Consider the following 20,837-nt stretch of genomic DNA (forward strand, 5'->3'; position numbering starts at 1 on the left):
GACGTGGGTCTGGCTCACCAATACCTCCCCTGTTATTGGTGAGCCTCCCCTTTTGCCGGCCTAACGCGACAGATCGGGACGAAGTGGCCAAGCTAAGCACAGTACAGGCACAAGCGATTGTTGATTCTCCGCCTCCTCTTCTCCCAAGACAACTTGGTGCCTCCCAACTGCATAGGATCCGGGCGTCGTGGAGGGGCAGGGCTAGAAGTTGCGACTGGAACGGCTGCGGCGAGGGGGAGAGGTATAGCGAGAGAGCGGAACTGGGCGGCTCTGTCTCTGGCGCTCTCTGAAGCGGCAATCGATACGAATGGCCAATGCAATGAGTTGGTCAAGGCTGGACTGCTCGTCACGGGAGGCCAACTCGTCCTTGAGGGACTCATTGAGGGCGTGAAGGAACATTTCTTAGAGCGCTTCGTCGTTGAACTTGCTCTCCGCTGCAAGCGTTCAAAACTCGGCGGAGTTTGGCCATGCTCCGGGAGCCCTAGCGGAGGGACATGAGACGCTTGGCCGCCTCTTTACCGTGTACGGGGTGATTAACAACTTTACGCATCTCCTCCGTGAAGTCGGAATACGTGGAACAGGCATTTGATTGGCGCTCCCACTCTACGTACGCCCATGCGAGTGCGAACCACCGGACATAGCCAATGAGGTAGGCTATTTTGGCTCGGTCCGAGCTATTCGTGTAGGGTTGCTGTTCATAGACCAGGGCACACTGCACCAGAAATGCCCGACAAGAGCCGAGTGGTTCTCTGGCGACCTGAAAAGGCGAGGCATGAGTGGGTGCTTGCACTGGCGGTGAGGCGGGCTGACCAGAAACCTGCAGCGTTGCCAGTTGGCTTTGGACCGAAGTTAGGGACTTAGAGAATTCCTCTACCTTACAGAGGAGGACGTGGAGGGCTTGGTCATGCTGCTCCAATAGGAGTCCTTGCGTAACCCAGTTGCAGCGTGCGGGATCCGTATCTGCGTGGTCCATCTGGCCAGATTGTACGGTTAGGGTTCAAGGGAGGGTGCATGAGCGGGACCCAAGTGCAGACACAAAAGCAGAGACAGGTTGGCGTGCGAGCAGTTTAATGAGAGCACAAGTAGTCAGGGGGGCAGGGAATGGTGTCCAAGCGGGAGGTGCGGGGTCCGGGGTCCGGGGAACAGGAGAGCAGGCAGGCAGGCTGGCAAGCGGGGAAGCAGGCTGGCCGACGGGAATACAGACATGACCGGAGCGCGTGGAGGATGACCTGTGAGAGAGTAGCCAAACGGGTGACAAGACGATCTGGCGACAAGGTGTGGTTCAGGGCTGGCTTATGTAGGTTGGTGGTAATTGCCGACACCTGGCCTCTGCCTCAGCTGTGCCTCCTTCCCATAACGAGCAGCAACGGGCACGGATGCACGCACGCAAGCACGCACGCACGCACGCACGCATGCACACAAGAAAAAAGGGGAGAAAAGGACAGGGGAAGTGCAGGGTTCATGGGGAGACTGCAGGAGCCCTAACACCTTATCTAGCATAAAAAAACAACAACAAAAATAATTAAAAAAAAGAATGTCAGAACCTACTTTCTTCCTGGCAGCTCCAGAAGTTCAAATTATGTCACTTTCTCTTTGTGATGTCACTTAAAGCAACAGTCAGTGATTTATAGACAAAACTGATAAGTGTGATGGGATGGTAAGATAAATTGAAGGACGCACACAAATAATAAAATTGTTACTAAAAAAAAAATTATGGAATCCGTGACACACTTATGCTCGTGGAAATAATAATGGTTAGATTAAAAATGTTATGTCGGTCAATACTCATGAAAGTGATTAAAAATAGTATGTCACTCTCAAAAAATATATTATTTATTCATATATCCCGTTGACAACAACAATCAAATGAAAATCTTTAAGTTTAAGAACCCACACTTAAGCACATTTTTTGTGCCTTATACACTTTATCAAACGTGGACACGTGTCTGGTAGAATGACTCCACCCATTATTGAATGTATTCATGTGTGCAGATCACAACAGATGTGTCTTGCAAGCTGAAATTGGCTGCGACATGATTTGCTCTGACCAACCGATCAGAGGACAGAAAAATGCTGACGCAAGGCAATATGACACGGTCGCCATATCCGCCTATTTTTTTTGATTCTCTACAACTGCTCTACTTAACTGGTGTGGGAAACCTGATTAGTCTTGGTTAATGGACATTTCAGTCTGGTGCTAACATCTCAACTAAAAAGCAGTGATTGGTGCATCCTTTTGCTGTTCTGTTGGTATGTGTTCTAAGAGGTATGCTGAGGTTTCTCAGATTTATGTGTTATCATGGACAGCAAATGGTGCCCACCACAGGGAGAGATGGAGCACTTGTGTCTGTGTTTTGCAGGATGAAAACATATCGATCTGGCTCAGCAGCCTCGTACAAAAAAACGAGCACATTCAACAAGCGCTTTTGTGATGGGATTAAAGGTAAATACGAGATCTTTCATGTTGTTGACACATTGAATTAAAAGTGATGGACATTTAGTAATTGTCATTTTGCTGCTTACCGCTTGCCAGATCCGTCATGGTGATAACAAGTGCACACTGGGCATAATGAAATGGTGCTTGGTCCCAGCTGATGAGAAACAAGCATGTGCAACACCTGAGAAGGTGTAAACAGGTGACCGCACTGCATCCGACAACTTACTTAATGATGCGAGTATTAGCAGGTGATTTGTTAATAGTTTGCTTGATGAGGCGAGATTACACTGCCAAGCTGTTTGCGTCCCATGATAAACGTGTCAGTGTCACGCCGTTTAATTCAATCACGCCAACACGTTCTGACACATACTGCACGACGCGCACTTCCTTCTAATGGCTGCTTCGGCTGCCTTCGCTTCATTTTATGATACTGGTTTTATGATCCTCACTGCAGCTTTGTTAAGTGCTCTCTTCCTCAGAACAGCTCTGGCTCAAAAAAATAAAAACCCTGTTTAACAAAACGCAGAGGGCCTGATTCACTAAGATACCAAATAGTGGACGCTACATTGCATTACAAAGTAGTAAGATCCTAAATAGAGGGCATTCATTTGCATGAGGTTGACAACAGGTGTAAAAAAAAAAAAATCACCATGGAACACTTAGAATAGGACCACAAGTGCAAAATCAAAATTCAAGTGATGGAATCGGGAGTGATAGTGGGAGACAAACATATTGCTAAGCTACAGACAATAAATCGATCTGTCCAATAATTTTTGGGAACCCGGCAACTGAATAAAAAACATGTTTTGACTCCGCCCAAGTTTGTGGCAATTGGATGTGCGTGTGCCAAATTTCCAACCTGTATAACATTGTGTTTAAGACTTGGGACAGCACAATGCGATAAACTACTCAGGGAGAAGCTAGCACCAATTGTGATGGTGTGCTGAACTGACCCGGCCGGACACATGGAAGTGCAGAGTGGTAGTTTTGTCAAAGGTGGCATGGCTGTCACGAATGAGTGTTTTTGTGCTAGAGGTTTGAATGCAAAGGCGGACTCAAATGCAAAGAAGCAGGGACAGGTATAATCTCCCAAAATTGCAAAAAGGCAAAAAGGTACGTGGTAGGATCAAAAATAATAAATTAACATGGTAGGATAAAGAATATTAAATTGTCAAAGTCCAACAAGACTAAAAGTAACAAAGTAATGCAAGGAAAGCCCTCACTACCACAGAAAACGGGCAACATAATGTGATGGAAAATTGAGGTACAACAATGAACCGACACAGACTGAAAGCAGGAAACAGGGATGATGAGAACAGGCGGTGGACATGAAACAAAACTCAAATTGAATAAAAGTAAATAAAAACACACATCATGACAATGGCATGACTCCTTTTTGTGACTATCTCCAAGTGTACCCCTTAAGGAGCTCTAAAATTGCATTGCTGAATAGACAATACGCCGTGCTAATTTTTGTTTCTGGCATTTCGAAAAAGATGCACCGTCACATTTCAATCGCGATATAAACCTTACAGAACACGCATTTGGCAGAGACATTCCATTTAGTGGATCAGCCTCGACATCTGTTTGCATCTGCAATCAAGTTGGTGCCTACTTTTACACGTCTAAACCTTTAGTACAGGGGTGTCCAAACTTTTTCTTCTGAGGGCCACATACAGAAAACTTGAAGGATGAAAGGGCCAGTTTGAATAAAAAAATAATATTTTTTTTTAATTTTACAAGCTTGCCAAAATCAGACAATTAAGCAATTGCATATTGTTTATATATTATGTTTTTTGGGAAAACTGCTAATTGAACAGCTTTCTATAAAGCAAATAGCAGTTGAATCCCATCTCTACATTCAGAAGCAAAAAGGAGAAATTTGTCATAAGCTGACCATTTTTAAAGCTGTTATTTGAGAATCATTCAATCATCATATGTTATTGTGATTTTTATTCTTCACACCTTTTTTTTTTTTGCTATGCAACAACTCCCACTTAATACTTCTGATTTAAACCATTCAAATTTCAACTTCACACCTCCCGGGGTATATATAGTCTGATTTGACATTACTTACAGTATTTGCATAATTTAACGTTAAATCTAAACTTTTCCCCATTCATTTTCAATGGGACAGGCATTGAAATTTTCGTCCCACTTCCAGGCCCACTTCCATACATACAACTTATCATCATTAGCATGTGTCTGGTACTGTGTAGTGGCGCAGTTGGTAAAGTGCGCAGTCCAATAACGAGGAGTTAGCGGGTTCATATCCCACTTTCGACCGTATATTGCAAATACATCCATAACCATTATGCTAAGTGATATACAACAACTCACTATCAGATCAGAAATGGTTTCGCTGAAATGATTAAATTCATCTGAGCTTCAAGCATCAGATGACACTTTAAAAATAAAAAAACGCTATTATCCATCGTTTCGAGCAAGTTAAGTTAGCTCAGTGGTTATAGCAATTGCCTTCCACCACGGCGTACCTGGGTTCAAGCCCCTCTTGGACCATATTTTAGTGCTTTTTTTTATTTATCTTTCAATTTATTTCATGAGCATATGCAAATCTTATCATTCAGCTAATAGCATTCCAATTTTCAGCATCCCCATGGAATTTCTGCAGAATTTTTTGTCGAGTTCATAATGATATTTTCACAATTTGGACCTTGACACAAGGGAGAAAGTGGGAAAAAAAAATTCTGGCATAATTAATTATCTTTATTTGGCACAGTGTTATGAAGAGAAATATTGTTACTAGTTTAATTCGAAGTAGTCAATTTGCATCTTTGCATATTTAGAAAAGATATACAGGCATAGTGTATCAAACAAACTTATTAGTGGCAAATGTCATTTTTAGCATATGCTGCGGTCCAATTAACTCTTTGACTGCCAGACGTTTTCAGAAAAGGGATGCTGTGAGTGCCAGCCGATTTAAGCATTTTGACTGATCTTTCAAGGTCCACAGATCCAAAATTTTCTGTTTGGACTATGGAAACACACATACTACCAAATGAAAGACTGAACTCTCATCTTTCATCAGAAAAAAAAGTTTGTTTCTACCTTATTCCGTTCTTTAGTAATCAACAATAGAAAATGGTTAGTTTCACCCAAATGCGCTTGTTTTGGACCAAAATACGGAGAAATCAAGCTTTTAGTGAAACGATATTATTTCATGCACTCTAGTGAATTTTACACTTCTTTTTGTCCATGAATGATGCCACAAACACCTAAATACTGCTTTACTTCTATAAAACACTAGCACCAAGAATGAAAAAGTGTTTTTTGATAGCAAAATACGTTTATTTACATTCAACAGTGTAACAATTTAACAACAATTTGGCAAACTATTTACAAATGTGTGCAACTGTGGTACTATTTACAATTATGTGGATGTTTCAACGACAGTTTTTCTCAAGCGTGAGCTGCTTGCAACCGGTCGCCATTGTTGCTTCATCAGCCATTGTCCCCTCAACACTCTAGCTCCGCCTCACGTCTTCTACTGACGCCCACCCAATCTTGTCCAAAGAGAGTCATCGCTGCCATCTAGGGGCCAAAACGAGTCATTATACTAACTAGATCTGCTTGATACTTTCAGCACAGCTGCCCAAGGCTTTCCTCCACCCGTTTCCAAAAAAAAACATAGTGAACGTCTTTTAACGTCCTCGGCGCCCCTCCGTAGGTTTTTACTAAACGTTATATAACGTTTATGGCAGTCAAAGAGTTAAAAGTGAATTGCGGGCCACAAATGGCCCCCAAGCCATAGTTTGGGCATCCCTACTAAAGTTTAGTACATCAGACTCCAAGCAGTGCTGTGTTTATGCTTAAAGATGGCGAGCCTTTCTCCTGGTGCTATCCGTCAGCTTCTACTCCGGTCTGTTGGTATTGACCCAGATCTCATGGTATACCTTATAGATCGATTACCTCAGTCAATACACACTCTAATGAGGAGGCATCATCAATGACGGCCTGAAGGTTTTTGTGGGTTGCATGAGCACCATATTGCACGAACGTGTCCGTGTGTGTGTGTGAAAGAGGAAGGCGGGAGCAGAAGAGGAGGGATGGCTAAATGTAATGTGACAGTGCTACCCCATAACCATATGATGCCAAATCTCAGAGGAACACACGCTTCATTTGACTCCTTTTTAATTTCGCACGTCCGTCCTCTCAATCCATTCAATGTAACGGAATTTCATTTTCATATTATGCGTCAAATTTGGATCCCGCCCATGAAATGGCCGTAATGAAATGACAGTGGCAGACCGGGCGAATCCTGATGGAGAGTCAGATGAAAAGACCCTGCACCTCCCCTCAGGCTTCATCTGCTCTATCAGGTTTACAGATGTCAAACCTGCAATCTCTAGGCTGGAATTGTACCTTGCGCGCGTGCGCGTGCGCGTGCACGCGCGTGTGTGATTACGTGTGTAGCGCCCATCCCGTCCCTGAAGTCTTCAAACAGCTTGTCACTTCTCCAACTGCTGCAGGTGATTGCACATCCTATTCATGGATATTTCTTTTTCACCTGAAAAACAATTCCTATCACCGTAGCAACAGTCACCTGGTGTTCGTTTTCAGAAACCTCGCCAAGTTATATCACACGCTGAGAGAGTTTGAAAGGTCGCATTAACAGGAGGAGGACGGTGATGGAGGAAGCAAGACAAATTGAAAAGGAAATAAGTGATGCAGCTGAAGGGAGAACGGGAGGTGGCTTTCGGGTTGATTTGATATACTTGGAGCATTTTTGTTATTTGTCACATCCTTTCTTCAATCCATGATCTTTCTTTCTGATCATCAAACTGCACGTGCTCCAGTATTTGAGCAGCACTGCACAGCAACAAAAGACAAAGGGCCCTATTTTCGTACACAGGCGCTCGTGCACTCGGCGTGAAAACAGGTACAGCTTTATTTCATTTCCGTGCCAGGGCAAGTCCAGTTTAGCGTGTTTGTGAATTTAGTAGACTGACGGAGCTACCGTGCCTTCGGCACATCTGGAAATTTGGTTACAAAAAGTAGACGAGCTCATAGATTTGCAAAAAGCAGGTCTAAGTCGTGGCGCAGGTGGTGTAACATGATTTTGGTGGATTTGAACGAGGCACAGCCAGACAAATTCAGCGCTCCGTCGACGTGTGTGGTGGATGTCATCGTGTTTCATTTATAAATATGACAACGGTCCCTCTGAATATTTGTAGAAATCAATCCATTGAACAAATTATTACTATTAAAGCAACACACCACTGAAAATGAATTGTTCGATTAGGCAGTGTGTATTAACATTAATACTGCAAATATCAATTGCATTTGATTCCCTGAAAAACATTTAAGCATCAAAATAATGACATACACCGAGCAACATCTTGACAATTTTTGACGTAGCGCGTGCTGTAATATGTTCATTTTTTGCTTGATTCCTGGTCTACGTATTTTTGCTATTCAAATGCCGTATAGCATTGTCAAGTATTGCCATAAGTTAGAAAGCACTCTGAACCGTCTAGTCCTTCCTACGAGAAAGAGAAGGGGGAAAAAAACGTATGACTATGACAAGCTCTACGTCTAAAAATGGTGTTCGATTATCACCAAAATGATGTGCACATCTCCACTCATGCCCAAATCATACTCTGAAAATATTAGCAAGATATAATATTTTTGATTTTATGGACGGAAGCAGGCTCCCATCATTTCCTCTTCATAGTCAACAGCTCACAACGTCTATAAAATAAAAAAATTGGGGCGATCGTTCTAATATTTTTGGACGCTGAAGTGGGCATGAATATACATTTGTTAGTTTTTTTAGGACGCATATTAATGAGGCCCTGATTTTAAAGGGGAAGGAGCCGCTTCGATTGGCCGGGAGTCGCCTGCGTTCCATCCCACAATGGCGCAAATGCCCTCTTCAATCTGTGATAGACAAGCAAAATGAAGAAAACTTGCACACAGTTAGACTTGAGCTGGGCACTAAAATAAGGCCCCAAAACTCAAGTACTCTCCCTGTAGTGCTCTTCTTGTGGGTGTTGTTTTTCTTTTCTTTGCTTCTCTTCGTTTGTCCTCGTCTATTTTATTTTATGAGTTACAAGTGTCGTCAAGGAAATAATTAAACTAAAAGGCATCAATGTATGGACTTTTTGTGAAATTTTTTAAAATGTAAATTACTGTATGTGCTGGGAAACACTATACTACTCTAGTAGTCAGGGTAGTAAAACATGGTCAGTGTGTGTGTGTGTGTGTGTGTGTGTGTGTGTGTGTGTGTGTGTGTGTGTGTGTGTGTGTGTGTGTGTGTGTGTGTGTGTGTGGGTGTGTGTGTGTGCGTGTGTTATATAGTGGGGCCAACATTTCGGGATTTCACAGAGTTGTGGGGCCCATCTGTCCATGTGGGGCCATTTTGCTGGACCCCGCAAGTTTAGACCTCTTTTTGAAGGTCAAGAGTTTGTTTTAGAGTTTAGGTTTTAATTGGGTTATGGTTGAGGTTAGGGTAAGGAATAGGGGTGGGCAATCATTTTTGATGGTTGGGGTTAGGGGAAGGGGCTAGGAAATGTATTATGTCAATGAGATGGCCCCACAAAGATAGTAAAACTTGCGTATGTGTGCGTGTGCGCGCGCACTCTGCACTTCTGCCCTGTAGCCCTGAGAAAAAAACCTGCCCATCCTACTCACACATCTTCTCCTCTTTGTTTACTCCATTTCTACTCATAAAGGGGAAGTCATCCACTTTTGTGGCTGATTACCCAAAATAAAGCCCCCCATATGTTCATGTAGAAAGACCATCAGCGATAGGAACATTACCACCCAAACTGGCTTTGTAGTCTGTGACTGTTTTGTGCTTGGGTGTGTTTTATGGCTGTGAGAATCCTCTTCTGTTTCAGCACTCTGACAATGGACTGACATTTCTGACAATGGAGCTCTATTACACCAGAAAGCAACAATAGAAAGACATCAGCTTCCTGCTGCTGGCAGCTTGGTGGCAGCAGTCACACCGCTGCACTTCTGACCCTATCAGCACACATGCAAATAAGCACGCGCACACACACTGGGAGTGGCAAAAGTACTCAAATTCTGTACTTGAGTAGAAGAACAAATACTTGCGAGGAAAAAAAAAAAGTCTAGTAAAAGTAACTTCTGTACTTAAAGTACTGTAGAGTGAATTCTGAGATTTATTGTAGAGGTTTGTAGGTAATTTCTAAAAACAAATGTAAACATTTTTTTACCGTTTCAGTTTTCTTGAATATTTGGCGTGGCTAAAATGGCGCACTGTAACGCGCATTGGCCCTGGCATGAGGTACCCCAACCCACGGTTAAAGAACTTGAACGCCAACCGAGGTTAGCCAGCACAATTGTGACACGCAGTTGCAGTAGCTAGATGCCATATCGCTAGCTAGCTAGCAAGCGTTGCCTACTTTTCAAAAATACTCCTTTCCAATAGTCTTCTAGATAGCCACTTTAGAGTACAACATTGTTGGCTGTGAGTGCGAGCTCGTCACATCGAGTTTGGCAAAAGAACGAGGAGATTTTTTTCTTTCTTCTTCTTCTTTAAACAAAGACCGACTTGACAGCAAGCATGGTGCGGACTGGGGCTTCGGGTTGGCCTGGCTTTTTCGCAACCCGTGAGATAAATTCAAGCTACTGGAGGCTTTATATTTTTGCAGCTCAAACATGCAGTTATGTGTAGGCATAAGAAAGACAGCTGAGTGGGGCGTGGTTTCAGCGCATTCAGCAAACTTGACCACAGCGGTTGTTGATGAATGTTATGAAGTATTTTGAAGCCTCGTTTTATATACTTGGTGATTGGTAGGGTTTATTTTCACCTTTCAGCGACTTCAAGTAAAAAAAAAAAAAAACTAGTCTTAGGTAATTATTTTTAAGATTCTAAAACCTTTCTTACACTGTTAGAACTTTAGCATTAGCTAGCTAGAAAATGTCTAGCACAGTGTATGGCTATGTTACAAGAAAATGGACTAAGATGTCTAAGGGGTAAACAATTCCTCTCTCAGACTCTGTAAGGAGGAACTTCAGAACACAAAGCAGAGACACTTAAGCCCTGAATGTCAGTATAATGTCCTGAACAGACCAAAGCTACAGGAAGAACTTGTTTCCAAAAGTTACGAAAGGAAAATAATAAAAAAATAATAATTCTACTGTCAATTTTATACTATACCCATTTAGATAACTTGTTACAATAATAATTATATATATATAAAAAATAGTATTTTATGCTAACATGTTCCAGCTTTGCTAACCTTGTTAACTAGCTTAACAGCTTAACAGGAAAATGCTTAATTAACTCATGGCAACTGAAAAACACACGTTACCAGTGTAATTTTCAGATTACACAGCGGATTTTTACAGTTTTGGACTGGCACAAGACCAATAATCATTCTTGGAGCCAAAAACTTAAATAATGCCACGAATGGGGGAGTAGCTTGATTTTATTGTATCATCATCTTGACTTTGACTTTGTTGTATCGTTAATGCTCTAAGCTTAGTTCATGTTGTTGCTGTCTCTGTTGTTTCCCCCATATTAGTCTTAAAGTCCCTACGATTTGACCTCTCTCTATGTACTTTTTTTTTTTTTACATCACGTTGTCATCCACGGACGTTGAAAAACCAATGAGCCTATTTTGAAAACGCAAAGAGCAGAAAGTTACTGATATGTTTTCAAATGTAGGGAGTAAAAGTAGGCCTACATAAAAAGGTGTCAGAAAAATAAACACTCAAATGAAGTACATATATCTGAAAAATCTACTTAAGTATAAGTGATAAAGTATTTCTACATGATTACTGGCTCACACAAATACACATACACACACATTCTTCCTGGCCACCACCGTTTTCTGGACCAACCCATTGAAAATGTTGTGTGTGTGAGCGCGTGTGAAAAATGTGTACATTTTTGGTTCTCTCTCTGATTTTGTTAACAGCACATGTATTCTGCTACCATGGCAACCGTGGGTCCTCTCCTCACGTTTTTTCTGCTGCTGCTTCATCTGGCTGATGGCTCATTCCCAGAGGAGCCCAGTCCACTCAGCTACGTCCCTTTGGAGGGTATGTGTCCTTGTGTTTGTGTGTGTGTGTGTCGTGTTGATGTATGGCCCCATGATAAATGTGGAAATTGGGGGTCAAAAGTCCCAGCCTTGGCGTGGGGCCGCATTAGAAAATACACTGGGACATAAGAGTTGATTTAGATGTATAAAGCTCCCCTCCATGCCAAAGCATGAAAACTCAGAGGAGGAAAGGAAAGCAAATATAATTTGTTTGGATTTCAAGGGACACGTGAAGACATTTTGGATGGACGGAGAGAGCTCAGGGTTACAAAGAAAAAGGGGAGGAGACCTGAGGAGATGTATGGCGTCGTCCTTGCCTGCTGACCTGTAGTCAAGGACCATGAGACATTTTCCCAATCGGTCTCCTGGTGATGAGCGTCCCCGTGGAGGCGGCTGTCTCCCGTTTTGAAACTTTGGATCGCTCTCATTCAGCCACGTCCTCTCGCCATCATTAAGAGAAAGAAAACACTAATATTTTCTGACTACAATAACAATCACAAACTGTTGGTCTCATTAGAGTGGCCTCTAAAAAGGAAGGAGGGAAAAAACAAGAGGATTTAAATGCTTATGGACTGTACTACACAATAGTCTCTGCCTTTTAACACAAAAGCATCATGGCATCAATTAGGGTTGAATTAAATTGAGCATTAGGGAGGCTGTTTGAGGTTCGCCGCAGTTATTTTCAGTACATTTTCTGTAAAAAAAGAATACTACTGTCCTCAACTGTTGAAGGGGGAGTTTGTAGTTTTAAAACTGTTTGCAAGATTGATGGTACAGTAGCCTCACTTAAAGCGACAGTGTGTAGGATTTAGTGCCATCTAGTGGTGAACTAATAATTCATTCATTTTATATCATCATCTTTCATTTTTGTCATGTGGCCCCCCTAGTAGCACTGATGAAAAATGGTCGCCCCCATCCAGTATTTAAGTTACTCAACCATGTATTACTGTCAAATCATGCTGACAGTTTTGACAAATATACCAAAAAGTTTTTTGTTTTGTTTTTTTATCCTTAATTCCTCAACATGAAACTCTTTGCTCATTTCAGTGGTAAGAAGGTATCCAGTGTTCCTGGGCAGAGCTCACCGTTCAGCACAGAGGCAGGAGCTGCACATCCAGACGGTTCTCCAAGTCAACCGAACGCTCTACATCGGAGCCAGGTAACCAACGGCAACCGTCTCCAACTGTGTGTGACTGATGTGCTCGCATTCATAGCTTGCATTTGAGGCTTCCATCTGCTGTCACTCTACTTTTTGTTTGTTTGTTTTTCGCTCTGGTTAGTGTGTATTACACTGATTTGGACACTTCTTTCGGTGTACATGTACTGACATGTATGCACACAAATACAGTAAAAATGACAAGACACAAAATATACTGGATTTTTTTTTTTTTATCTGACTTTGTGTGATGATTTATATTGTCGTTTAATTTATGCATACCTTTTTTTGTTGCCTTTTATTAGAGGCGTGTAGGTGTAACTAATAGTCCAGTAAGTGTACAGTACATGCCGTATTACATTCTGCATGAAATCTAAATACTGTACATTTGAATGAGAACCCCTAAGTCAACTTAATACGGCTTTCATTTTTACCTTGAGATAAATGTGGAGGGGAAAAAATACTAAAAAAATTAGTGCAAATAAATTTTACATGCTTGTGCCCCTTAGGTTGTTAAATTGACTAATTAGTCAATCTGGGTTGTTTTCCCTCGATGTGTATGGTATGAGCTAGTTTGCCTTGGTAGATTTTTTTTTCCAACTGTGTAATGAGCCTCAAGTTAACATTCATTAAAACAAAATGTGAAAGGCAAGAATCCAAAGCTGTCATCATGTGATTCATGAAAAACACTCAACATTGTGAAAGACAAACATATAAAATTGAAGAAAAGTGCCTATGCCTTTCACCCAATTATATTTATGTGTGATTGTAGAGATGATTTATTCCGGGTGGAACTGGACAACATGGCAGGCGATGAGATGTTCTACAGCAAGGTAATGGTCATTTTGTTGCACCCTCACAAAATGATTCTCATTAATTAAGTTTTCACTCTCTTTTGGATAGAAACGGACATGGGAATCCAACAAAAACGACATTCGAGTGTGCCGAATGAAGGGGAAACATGAGGTATTGTTGGGATAAATGCAGACATGTATCAACACCATCTGCGTGGACACACACAACAGCTGTTACCTTATTTATTTTGCATGTAAATTCATGTTACTGAACAACCAGATCATCCCTTAATTCAAACTAAGATCAATGAACTAAAAAAAAAAAACTCCAATTAGACTCGAAAGTCATTTTTACCAGTGCCTCTGGGACAGGTGGGAAACTGTCAAATATGAAGGTAACATCATTAATTATACGGTGGTTGTGATATCTTGTTTAAAAAAAAAAAAAAAAAAATTGTTTACAGGAAAGAACAGCGAGGGAAACATGGCTTCAGGGAGGTAACAAGTAAATGGAAGTCAGATGAGGCAGGACACTGTCGAGAGTTGCGAGTCAAGCATTTGGCGCCTGAGCAATGCGTGGCCAACTCAGTCCACCTCTTAAAACCGCCACTATCATGTCGGAATCAATATTTATCAATAACGTGAAAAAAACCTGAATATATAAACAAAATATACTCACCAGAGATCATGTTTTGCTAGTGGAGCTTGGCTTGTAACGAAAGGAACCAACCAGAGGACAGAAAAATGTTGACGCCATCAAGGGCCTCCGCTATACAAGGACGTACTGTATTTAAAATCTGATCAGTTAGAGACCCTGCAACGTAAAATGGGGGGGGGGGAAAACATCCCTTCCCCAATATATACAGTATATTTTAAAAACAAGCACTTTCGGTCACATCTTCCATGGATGCCACAATTTACAGAACATTTTGTTGTTGTTATCTAAATACAGTAATACTGACATCCCACAACCCGTCAACTGGTCTAAGAGTAAGGAAAATAATTTTTTGATAAAATATATATATTTATATATTCAGGGAGGGTAGTTTTGAGAGTGGATTCTGAGAAATTAAAAAAAAAACGGAATCTCAGAATGGATGAATGTGTGGACTTATATTAGATGAGCTGCAAGGCTTTTTCACAGAAGCACGGGATGATTTAGTATTGCATCCTCAGGCACCTTATTGGAATGGTGTTTGTTGTAGTTATTAGAAAAATATTACACAGCATGGAAAATGTTGAAGGTATACACACTCTGGCCAGTTTGCACTTGCATTATAATGATTTGGCAATCTCATGTAGCTAGATAAGGAAAGTATTGGAAACACCTCTCATGCTGATAAGGACCTTGCAACTGAATCTAATTAAGTTGTGCCAGTGAGTGTACGTTTTACTGGTCTTTTAGTTTAGCTTATAGTACAAAGAGTGTGAGAAAACTGCATTGCTTCCAACTCTCATTAATCCATCTTCTTTATCCTCATGACTTGGCACAGGTGGCATCATAGTTGCCGCTCTGCTAAAAGGCTGGTTTGATCCCCCAATGTACACACGTTTTCCAAGCCATTCTTATTCTACACATGTTGAAAGTTTAATTTTGCTCCACTGCTCCTTCAAGTCTTTTAATAGTGTTGTAAAATCACAGAGGTTAGACGTGTCGGGTTTCATCTTCCCTCGTCGTCTCATTAATTTTGGCTCCATCAACAACCCTCCACCTGGAAGACAGCTACAGAGTGTGGCTGAGAGTGTTATTTCCTCTCAGGATTCTTTTTAAGCTTTGCTCTCTGCGCTCCGCCATCGTTTCTACCAGAGGTGACAGACGTACTCACACTGTGTACTAAGTAGAAGAGGGGGGGAAAAAACGGATTGAAATCCTTTGCTTCAGGGGGGTAAAAAAACTGCAAAAGTAAAACCGTTTTTAATCTCATTTATATACAATACCAATTTTGACTTGATCGTAAATGAAAAAAACTTTGAAACATTAGTCCATGCCTTCATCACACAGGATTGTTGTAATGCATCAGCCAGTGGTTCAAAATGCGGGTGCTCGCCTCCGAACTGGAACATGTAAGAGGGAGCACGTTACTCCTATTCAGGCCTCCCTCCACTCCAAAATCGTCTCATCCTGATGATCAGCAGCTAGTGTCTTGTTTTGTCACTTTTTAAACATTTTTAAATTACAGTATGTTCTGTTCAATTATTTTACATATTATGTTTGATATATATGACTTTGTTTCAACTTTGTTCAGAGTTGAACTGGCTAGCATTGGCGCAGGTTTTTATGGCATCAAAACATTGTTTCCAAAGCTTTGTTTTCATTCTGAATTGACTAAACATAACCACTAAAAAAATATTTGTTTTTTCAGACTAGCGTTAGAAATTTTGAACGCCATAATATCAGGTTCTCGCAAGGTACAATGCATACAAAATTAATTATTTTTGTAGCCTGCATCAAACTATTCTCCCAACTAAAGCCATTGTGGGGAGTATTGTCCTTCTCCTAATCTGTTGCATCATCGTTGTTAAAGCTCACTTAGTCACGTTCCTCTACGATGCTACCAACAATGTTTTTCCAACCTTATAGCTAAGTCCCAAAAATTTCAATAATTCAAGATCTCAACAGCTGTTGACTTTACCGCTCTGTCTTTTTTATATTATGATACTGAAAAAAGTAACAAGTATACTTTGACAAAGTAACCAGTAAAAAGGCCAGATAAATGTTATCAAATGTAGTGTCGGGGAAAATAAACACACAATATGGTGGCTGTGGGAGCGAGGAATCAACTAATTTACTACAGTTTATAAATTGTCACAAGTGACATTTTATCTCGTGTACAAGGGCAGCAACCACCCTTGAGGCAGGCGGCAATCACCTTTGGGACAATTGAATAAAAACATATTTCGTACCAGACATACCCCAGTGGTTAATCCTGACCTTGTCTAACTGGGCCCAAGTTAAGAATTAGTTCCTTCTCCAATATAATCAACACATTTAACATCTATGAACAATTAACATCAGTGTTTAACATGAATGAAATTCGCACGCACACACTTGTTTCATTTAATTTGTTTAAGGAACAAGTCATATTTTCTCCCCTTGTTTCATTTTCCACATACTCTATGAAAAAATTATACATTTGTTGCTCCTACTGCTTTATTTACAACCACATAAATTTATTAAATCACCCACATCTAGGTTAAAAACGTTAGGGCATATTAGTGTTAATTATTCTTCAAGGTGTTTTGTATGTTTAATTATATCTTATTTTGAAATTAATGCTTTTAATTTGGAAAATCGCTCAATTATTCAGTTTCCTGTTTCACGTTCCCTCGATCGTCATTCAACTCATGCATTTATTTTTAGCTTGTGCAAAACAACGTTAGCTTTTTGAAAAACAAACTTTCTGAACTTAAAACTTATTTTTAACAGTCACTCACGACTCACAAGGAAACCAACATGGCATTGCCAAAAACATGTAATCTTGAAGGGACTCGGGAGATTCTTCTTCTCCAGACTCCTAGTGAGGTAGATTAAAACATTTTATGCTAAATAGCGCCATTCACTGTGCAGGAGGGGCAAAACAATTATAGGCGTTTGATTGAGGAAAAAAAAAGAAGCTAGCTGACTACATTGTAGACATGCAGCGCCACTGCACTGGTGCCGTGTTATGTCAATCATTTGGCACCTGGGGTGGACCAATCTCATTTAATGGAGCTCCGCCGGTGGTAAGGAGTAAACGTAAGAAGTCGTAATAAAAATCAGTACTCAAGTACTGCTATTAGTCACAAAATGTTTGCACTAGTCAACGTTCTTTGTCTTGTTTTCTTTTTGTATGTTTCTGCAGGGAGAATGTCGTAATTTCGTCAAGGTTCTTCTCCAGCAGCACGGAGGCCTGTTTGTGTGCGGAACAAACGCCTTCAACCCGCTGTGTGCAAACTACACTGTTAGTAGCCATCAAATCTGTCGTCTGGTCTTTGTGTGTTTATCTGCTTGTTCTGACGATGTGTCCTTGTCCTCCTGTTGCAGAGAGATACTCTCGAAATGGTGGGCGAGCCTGTGAGCGGGATGGCACGCTGCCCGTATGATCCACGGCATGCCAATGTGGCTTTATTAGCAGGTATTATTTGGAATTTTTAAGCATACAAGCCGCAATCACAATGTTTACCTGCAGAGGTGATTTATGGTCGTGCCTCTTGCCGAATTGCTCGTTTGGTTTTAATCTTCCTGACCTTGTTCTAATCTCTCCATCACCTTCCTCCTTCCTCGTCTTCTTAATCTTTCTCTGCTCGCGCTCTCAGATGGGAGTCTTTTCACTGGCACCGTGACAGACTTCCTGGCCATCGACGCTGTGATCTATCGCAGTCTCGGCGACAGCCCCGCCCTCCGCACGGTCAAACACGACTCCAAATGGTTCCGAGGTACCTTATCGGAACAGAAACACAAGAATTGCCACTTAGACATGCCACATAAAGTAGATTTTCCCAAGTGACTCATTCCATTGTCCTTGCTTAGGTTTAGAATAAAGTAAAAGTGAAACAGATGCAGGGCTGGACTGGCCATCTGGCATACAGGGCAGTGCTTTTTAATGATTATATTCTTATACGTGTATTTTATCGCCAGTCCGATGGCAAACTGAAACATAATCAATAAACATCAGTGGCAGAACTACATGTTAGGCAGGAGTTGGGCTAGGGTGGGCCTAAATCAAAATGCCATGGCCAATTTTTTTGTGCCAGTCCAGCCCTGACCAGACGAGACATTTATGATGAAGAGAAATGTCTTCTAATAAATCTTTCAAATACACCCAGCCTTGGTTGACCTCGCAGCACACCACCAAACCAAACCACTGGTGAATAGGGACTGAGCCCCACTGCAAATACAGAAAATCTGGTAGTATCCGCATCCCCATTGTGACCGGATGTATCAAATATGACACAAATCAAAAGTCGTACATAGGCTCAATGTGGAAGTTGACCCCCCCCCCCCCAAAAAAAGTTTGTTCAAAAGAACCGATAAATACTCTATTTACAAAAGAAATCTGAATATTCTGTCTTATATTTTATGGTTCAACCATGATGATCATTTTCAGACCACATAAGTGAAACTGGATAATTTCCTGCCACACACACCTGATGATCTCTCTTGGCACAGTGGTTACAAATCACTGCAACAGACCATATGATATTTTTGTAATTGGGTCATTTATCACAAAACTGGATAAGAATGGGAAAAAAAATGATCAAAGATTTTATTCATAGATAGATAGATAGATCTTTTGGACGATTGAATGTTTGTGGGAACAGTTAAAGAAGGCTCTTTTCCTGTTCCAGCATAACTGTGTCCCAGTGAACAACGCAAAGTCCATTCATTCTGTGAACCCCAACAATCGCCTTTGAGATGAAGTAGAACGCAAACCACAGATCTTCTGTTGAGCTCATTATCTTTTTGATCAGTGAACAAAAACTAGCAGTAGACCAATTAGCTGTCTGATAATGTAACTAAATAACAAGCGTCACACAGTATTATTTTTTATAAGTGGTGCAGGCAGACAGATTGCATTGAGGTTATTGGACTCTTTGGGTTCACAGCCCTAATAATGCCATCAAGGCTGTTTTTATATAGTGGGGAAAACAAGTCTCCAGCAGGTCACGTCTGGACCAGCGTTTGGATGAATAAATGATGACTAATATCCATTCTTTTGTCCATGCTAATAAATTAAATACGATATGAATATTCAATGAGCGGGTCGGTGGACAGAAGCTGCATGTCCTGATGTGACTGACTTGTGATTGCCTCGTTTGGTCTTTTTCTGCTAATATTCCCATGTAGAGCCATACTTTGTGAGCGCCTTGGAGTGGGGGTCTCATATTTATTTCTTCTTCAGAGAAATGGCCATGGAGTTTCACCATCTAGAAAAGGTGGTTTCTCTATTCCTGTATCTTCCCAGTTGTATTATTAAAACATCTCTCCATTTGTAATAATATCTCCCAACTGGACTGTGCTTTGCTATGTTTTTCCAGGTAATGGTGTCCCGCGTGGCTCGTGTGTGTAAATCCGACCTCGGCGGCTCTCAGCGCGTCCTGGAGAAACAGTGGACCACCTTCCTGAAGGCTCGTCTCAATTGTTCCGTCCCGGGAGACTCGCACTTCTACTTCAACCTCCTGCACGCCACAAGCGGCATCATCCGCATGCAAGGGCGTGATGTCATCTTGGGCCTCTTCTCCACGCCTCCCAACAGGTAATAACACACACACACACAACAGCCCCGCAAGTCTCGAAACGGTATTCTGGTTAATATTGCGTTTGTGGAATATGACTTAATGGCCATTTTGCCACTTGCTGTCAAGTAAAAATGACATCACAGTTGCTCAGGTAACTTCAGAAAACAGGTGAGCTGTGATTGGTCATTGCCTGAGCCCTAAGCAACTAATGCAAGCTCTAAAATTCGAAATAGTGAGGTAAAACTGCAATAGATGAAGTTATGATCACAAATGAAAACCTGTTAGAGACTGAAGCCGCAATACCCAAAGTAACCACAAAGTAACAAGGGAACGCAGTATATTCATTGATGTTTAAAGTGAAAGTCAACCTTCAACATTTCTTGACAATAATATGTTATATGTGACCTCACTAGTCTGAACATGACATTCTGATTAATATTACATTTGTGGAATATGAGTTATGCAGCAAAATGCAGCCGTTTTTGTCCATCTCAGGGTGCGGCCATTTTGCCACTTGCTGTCGACTCAGGGCTCAGGCAACAACCAATCACAGCTCACCTGTTTTCTGAAGCTGAGCTCTGATTGGTTGTTGCCTGAGCAACTGTGATGTCATCTTCAGTCGACAGCAAGTGGCAAAATGGCCGCCCCCTATAAGAAGGGTTGGATTTTGCTTCATAACTCATATTCGACAAATGCAATTTTAATCAGAGCGTCATGTCTACACTAGTGAGGTCACATATAAAATATTGTCAAGAAATGTTCAAGGTTGACTTCCTCTTTAAAAACTGGAACACTCCAATTTAGCTGAAAATCAAATATACAATAAATTCTCACTAAATCTATTATAACAAATTTAATCGCTAGTCAATTAGACAATGACTTTAGCTAATGCTAAATGCTATCTTGGTTGACAGCGCTAAATGCAATCACTGCTCACATACTAGTAATTGTTGTTCGGTGCACTGCATGAATATTTGTACAGATTTTTGAGACCACGTGAGTGTTCATTGAACGCACCTCTAGTTATCTGCCAAATGTGAGTGAGCACAGTTATTTTTGCTTTAACTATCAATCATTGAATGCAATAACTTTTTTTTTTTCTTTTCAAAACCTTGTTTATAAAATGCAATGCAAAAGCGTGTTTGTCATTTCTTTAAATGAAAACAAATGTGGCGCCAGAAACGCGCAGCTCG

At 41.2% G+C, this 20,837-nt stretch overlaps 1 protein-coding gene across 5 annotated transcripts in view; it reads left to right on the plus strand.

Annotated features, from left to right (window-relative positions):
* LOC147180983 (semaphorin-6B-like) overlaps positions 1 to 20,837 on the plus strand; it is a 47,633-nt gene that overhangs the window by 14,086 nt on the left and 12,710 nt on the right. For 2 of the 5 annotated variants that reach the window (XM_086075999.1, XM_086076009.1), the window contains 9 exons: positions 11,353 to 11,476; positions 12,523 to 12,634; positions 13,404 to 13,464; positions 13,535 to 13,597; positions 17,268 to 17,366; positions 17,450 to 17,540; positions 17,722 to 17,841; positions 19,253 to 19,341; positions 19,444 to 19,661. In XM_086075999.1, coding sequence (XP_085932125.1) covers positions 11,356 to 11,476; positions 12,523 to 12,634; positions 13,404 to 13,464; positions 13,535 to 13,597; positions 17,268 to 17,366; positions 17,450 to 17,540; positions 17,722 to 17,841; positions 19,253 to 19,341; positions 19,444 to 19,661 — 974 coding nt within the window. In that variant the 5' untranslated portion in view covers positions 11,353 to 11,355. Of the gene's footprint in view, positions 1 to 2,360; positions 2,637 to 11,352; positions 11,477 to 12,522; positions 12,635 to 13,403; positions 13,465 to 13,534; positions 13,598 to 16,581; positions 17,162 to 17,267; positions 17,367 to 17,449; positions 17,541 to 17,721; positions 17,842 to 19,252; positions 19,342 to 19,443; positions 19,662 to 20,837 lie in introns of those variants that run through there. The other 3 variants (XM_086075981.1, XM_086075990.1, XM_086076017.1) reach the window with 3 other exon arrangements.

The sequence above is a fragment of the Leptonotus elevatus genome, chromosome 1 (assembly GCF_054856555.1).
Source record: "Leptonotus elevatus isolate MCC_2025b chromosome 1, RoL_Lele_1.0, whole genome shotgun sequence".
Classification (NCBI taxonomy): domain Eukaryota; kingdom Metazoa; phylum Chordata; class Actinopteri; order Syngnathiformes; family Syngnathidae; genus Leptonotus; species Leptonotus elevatus.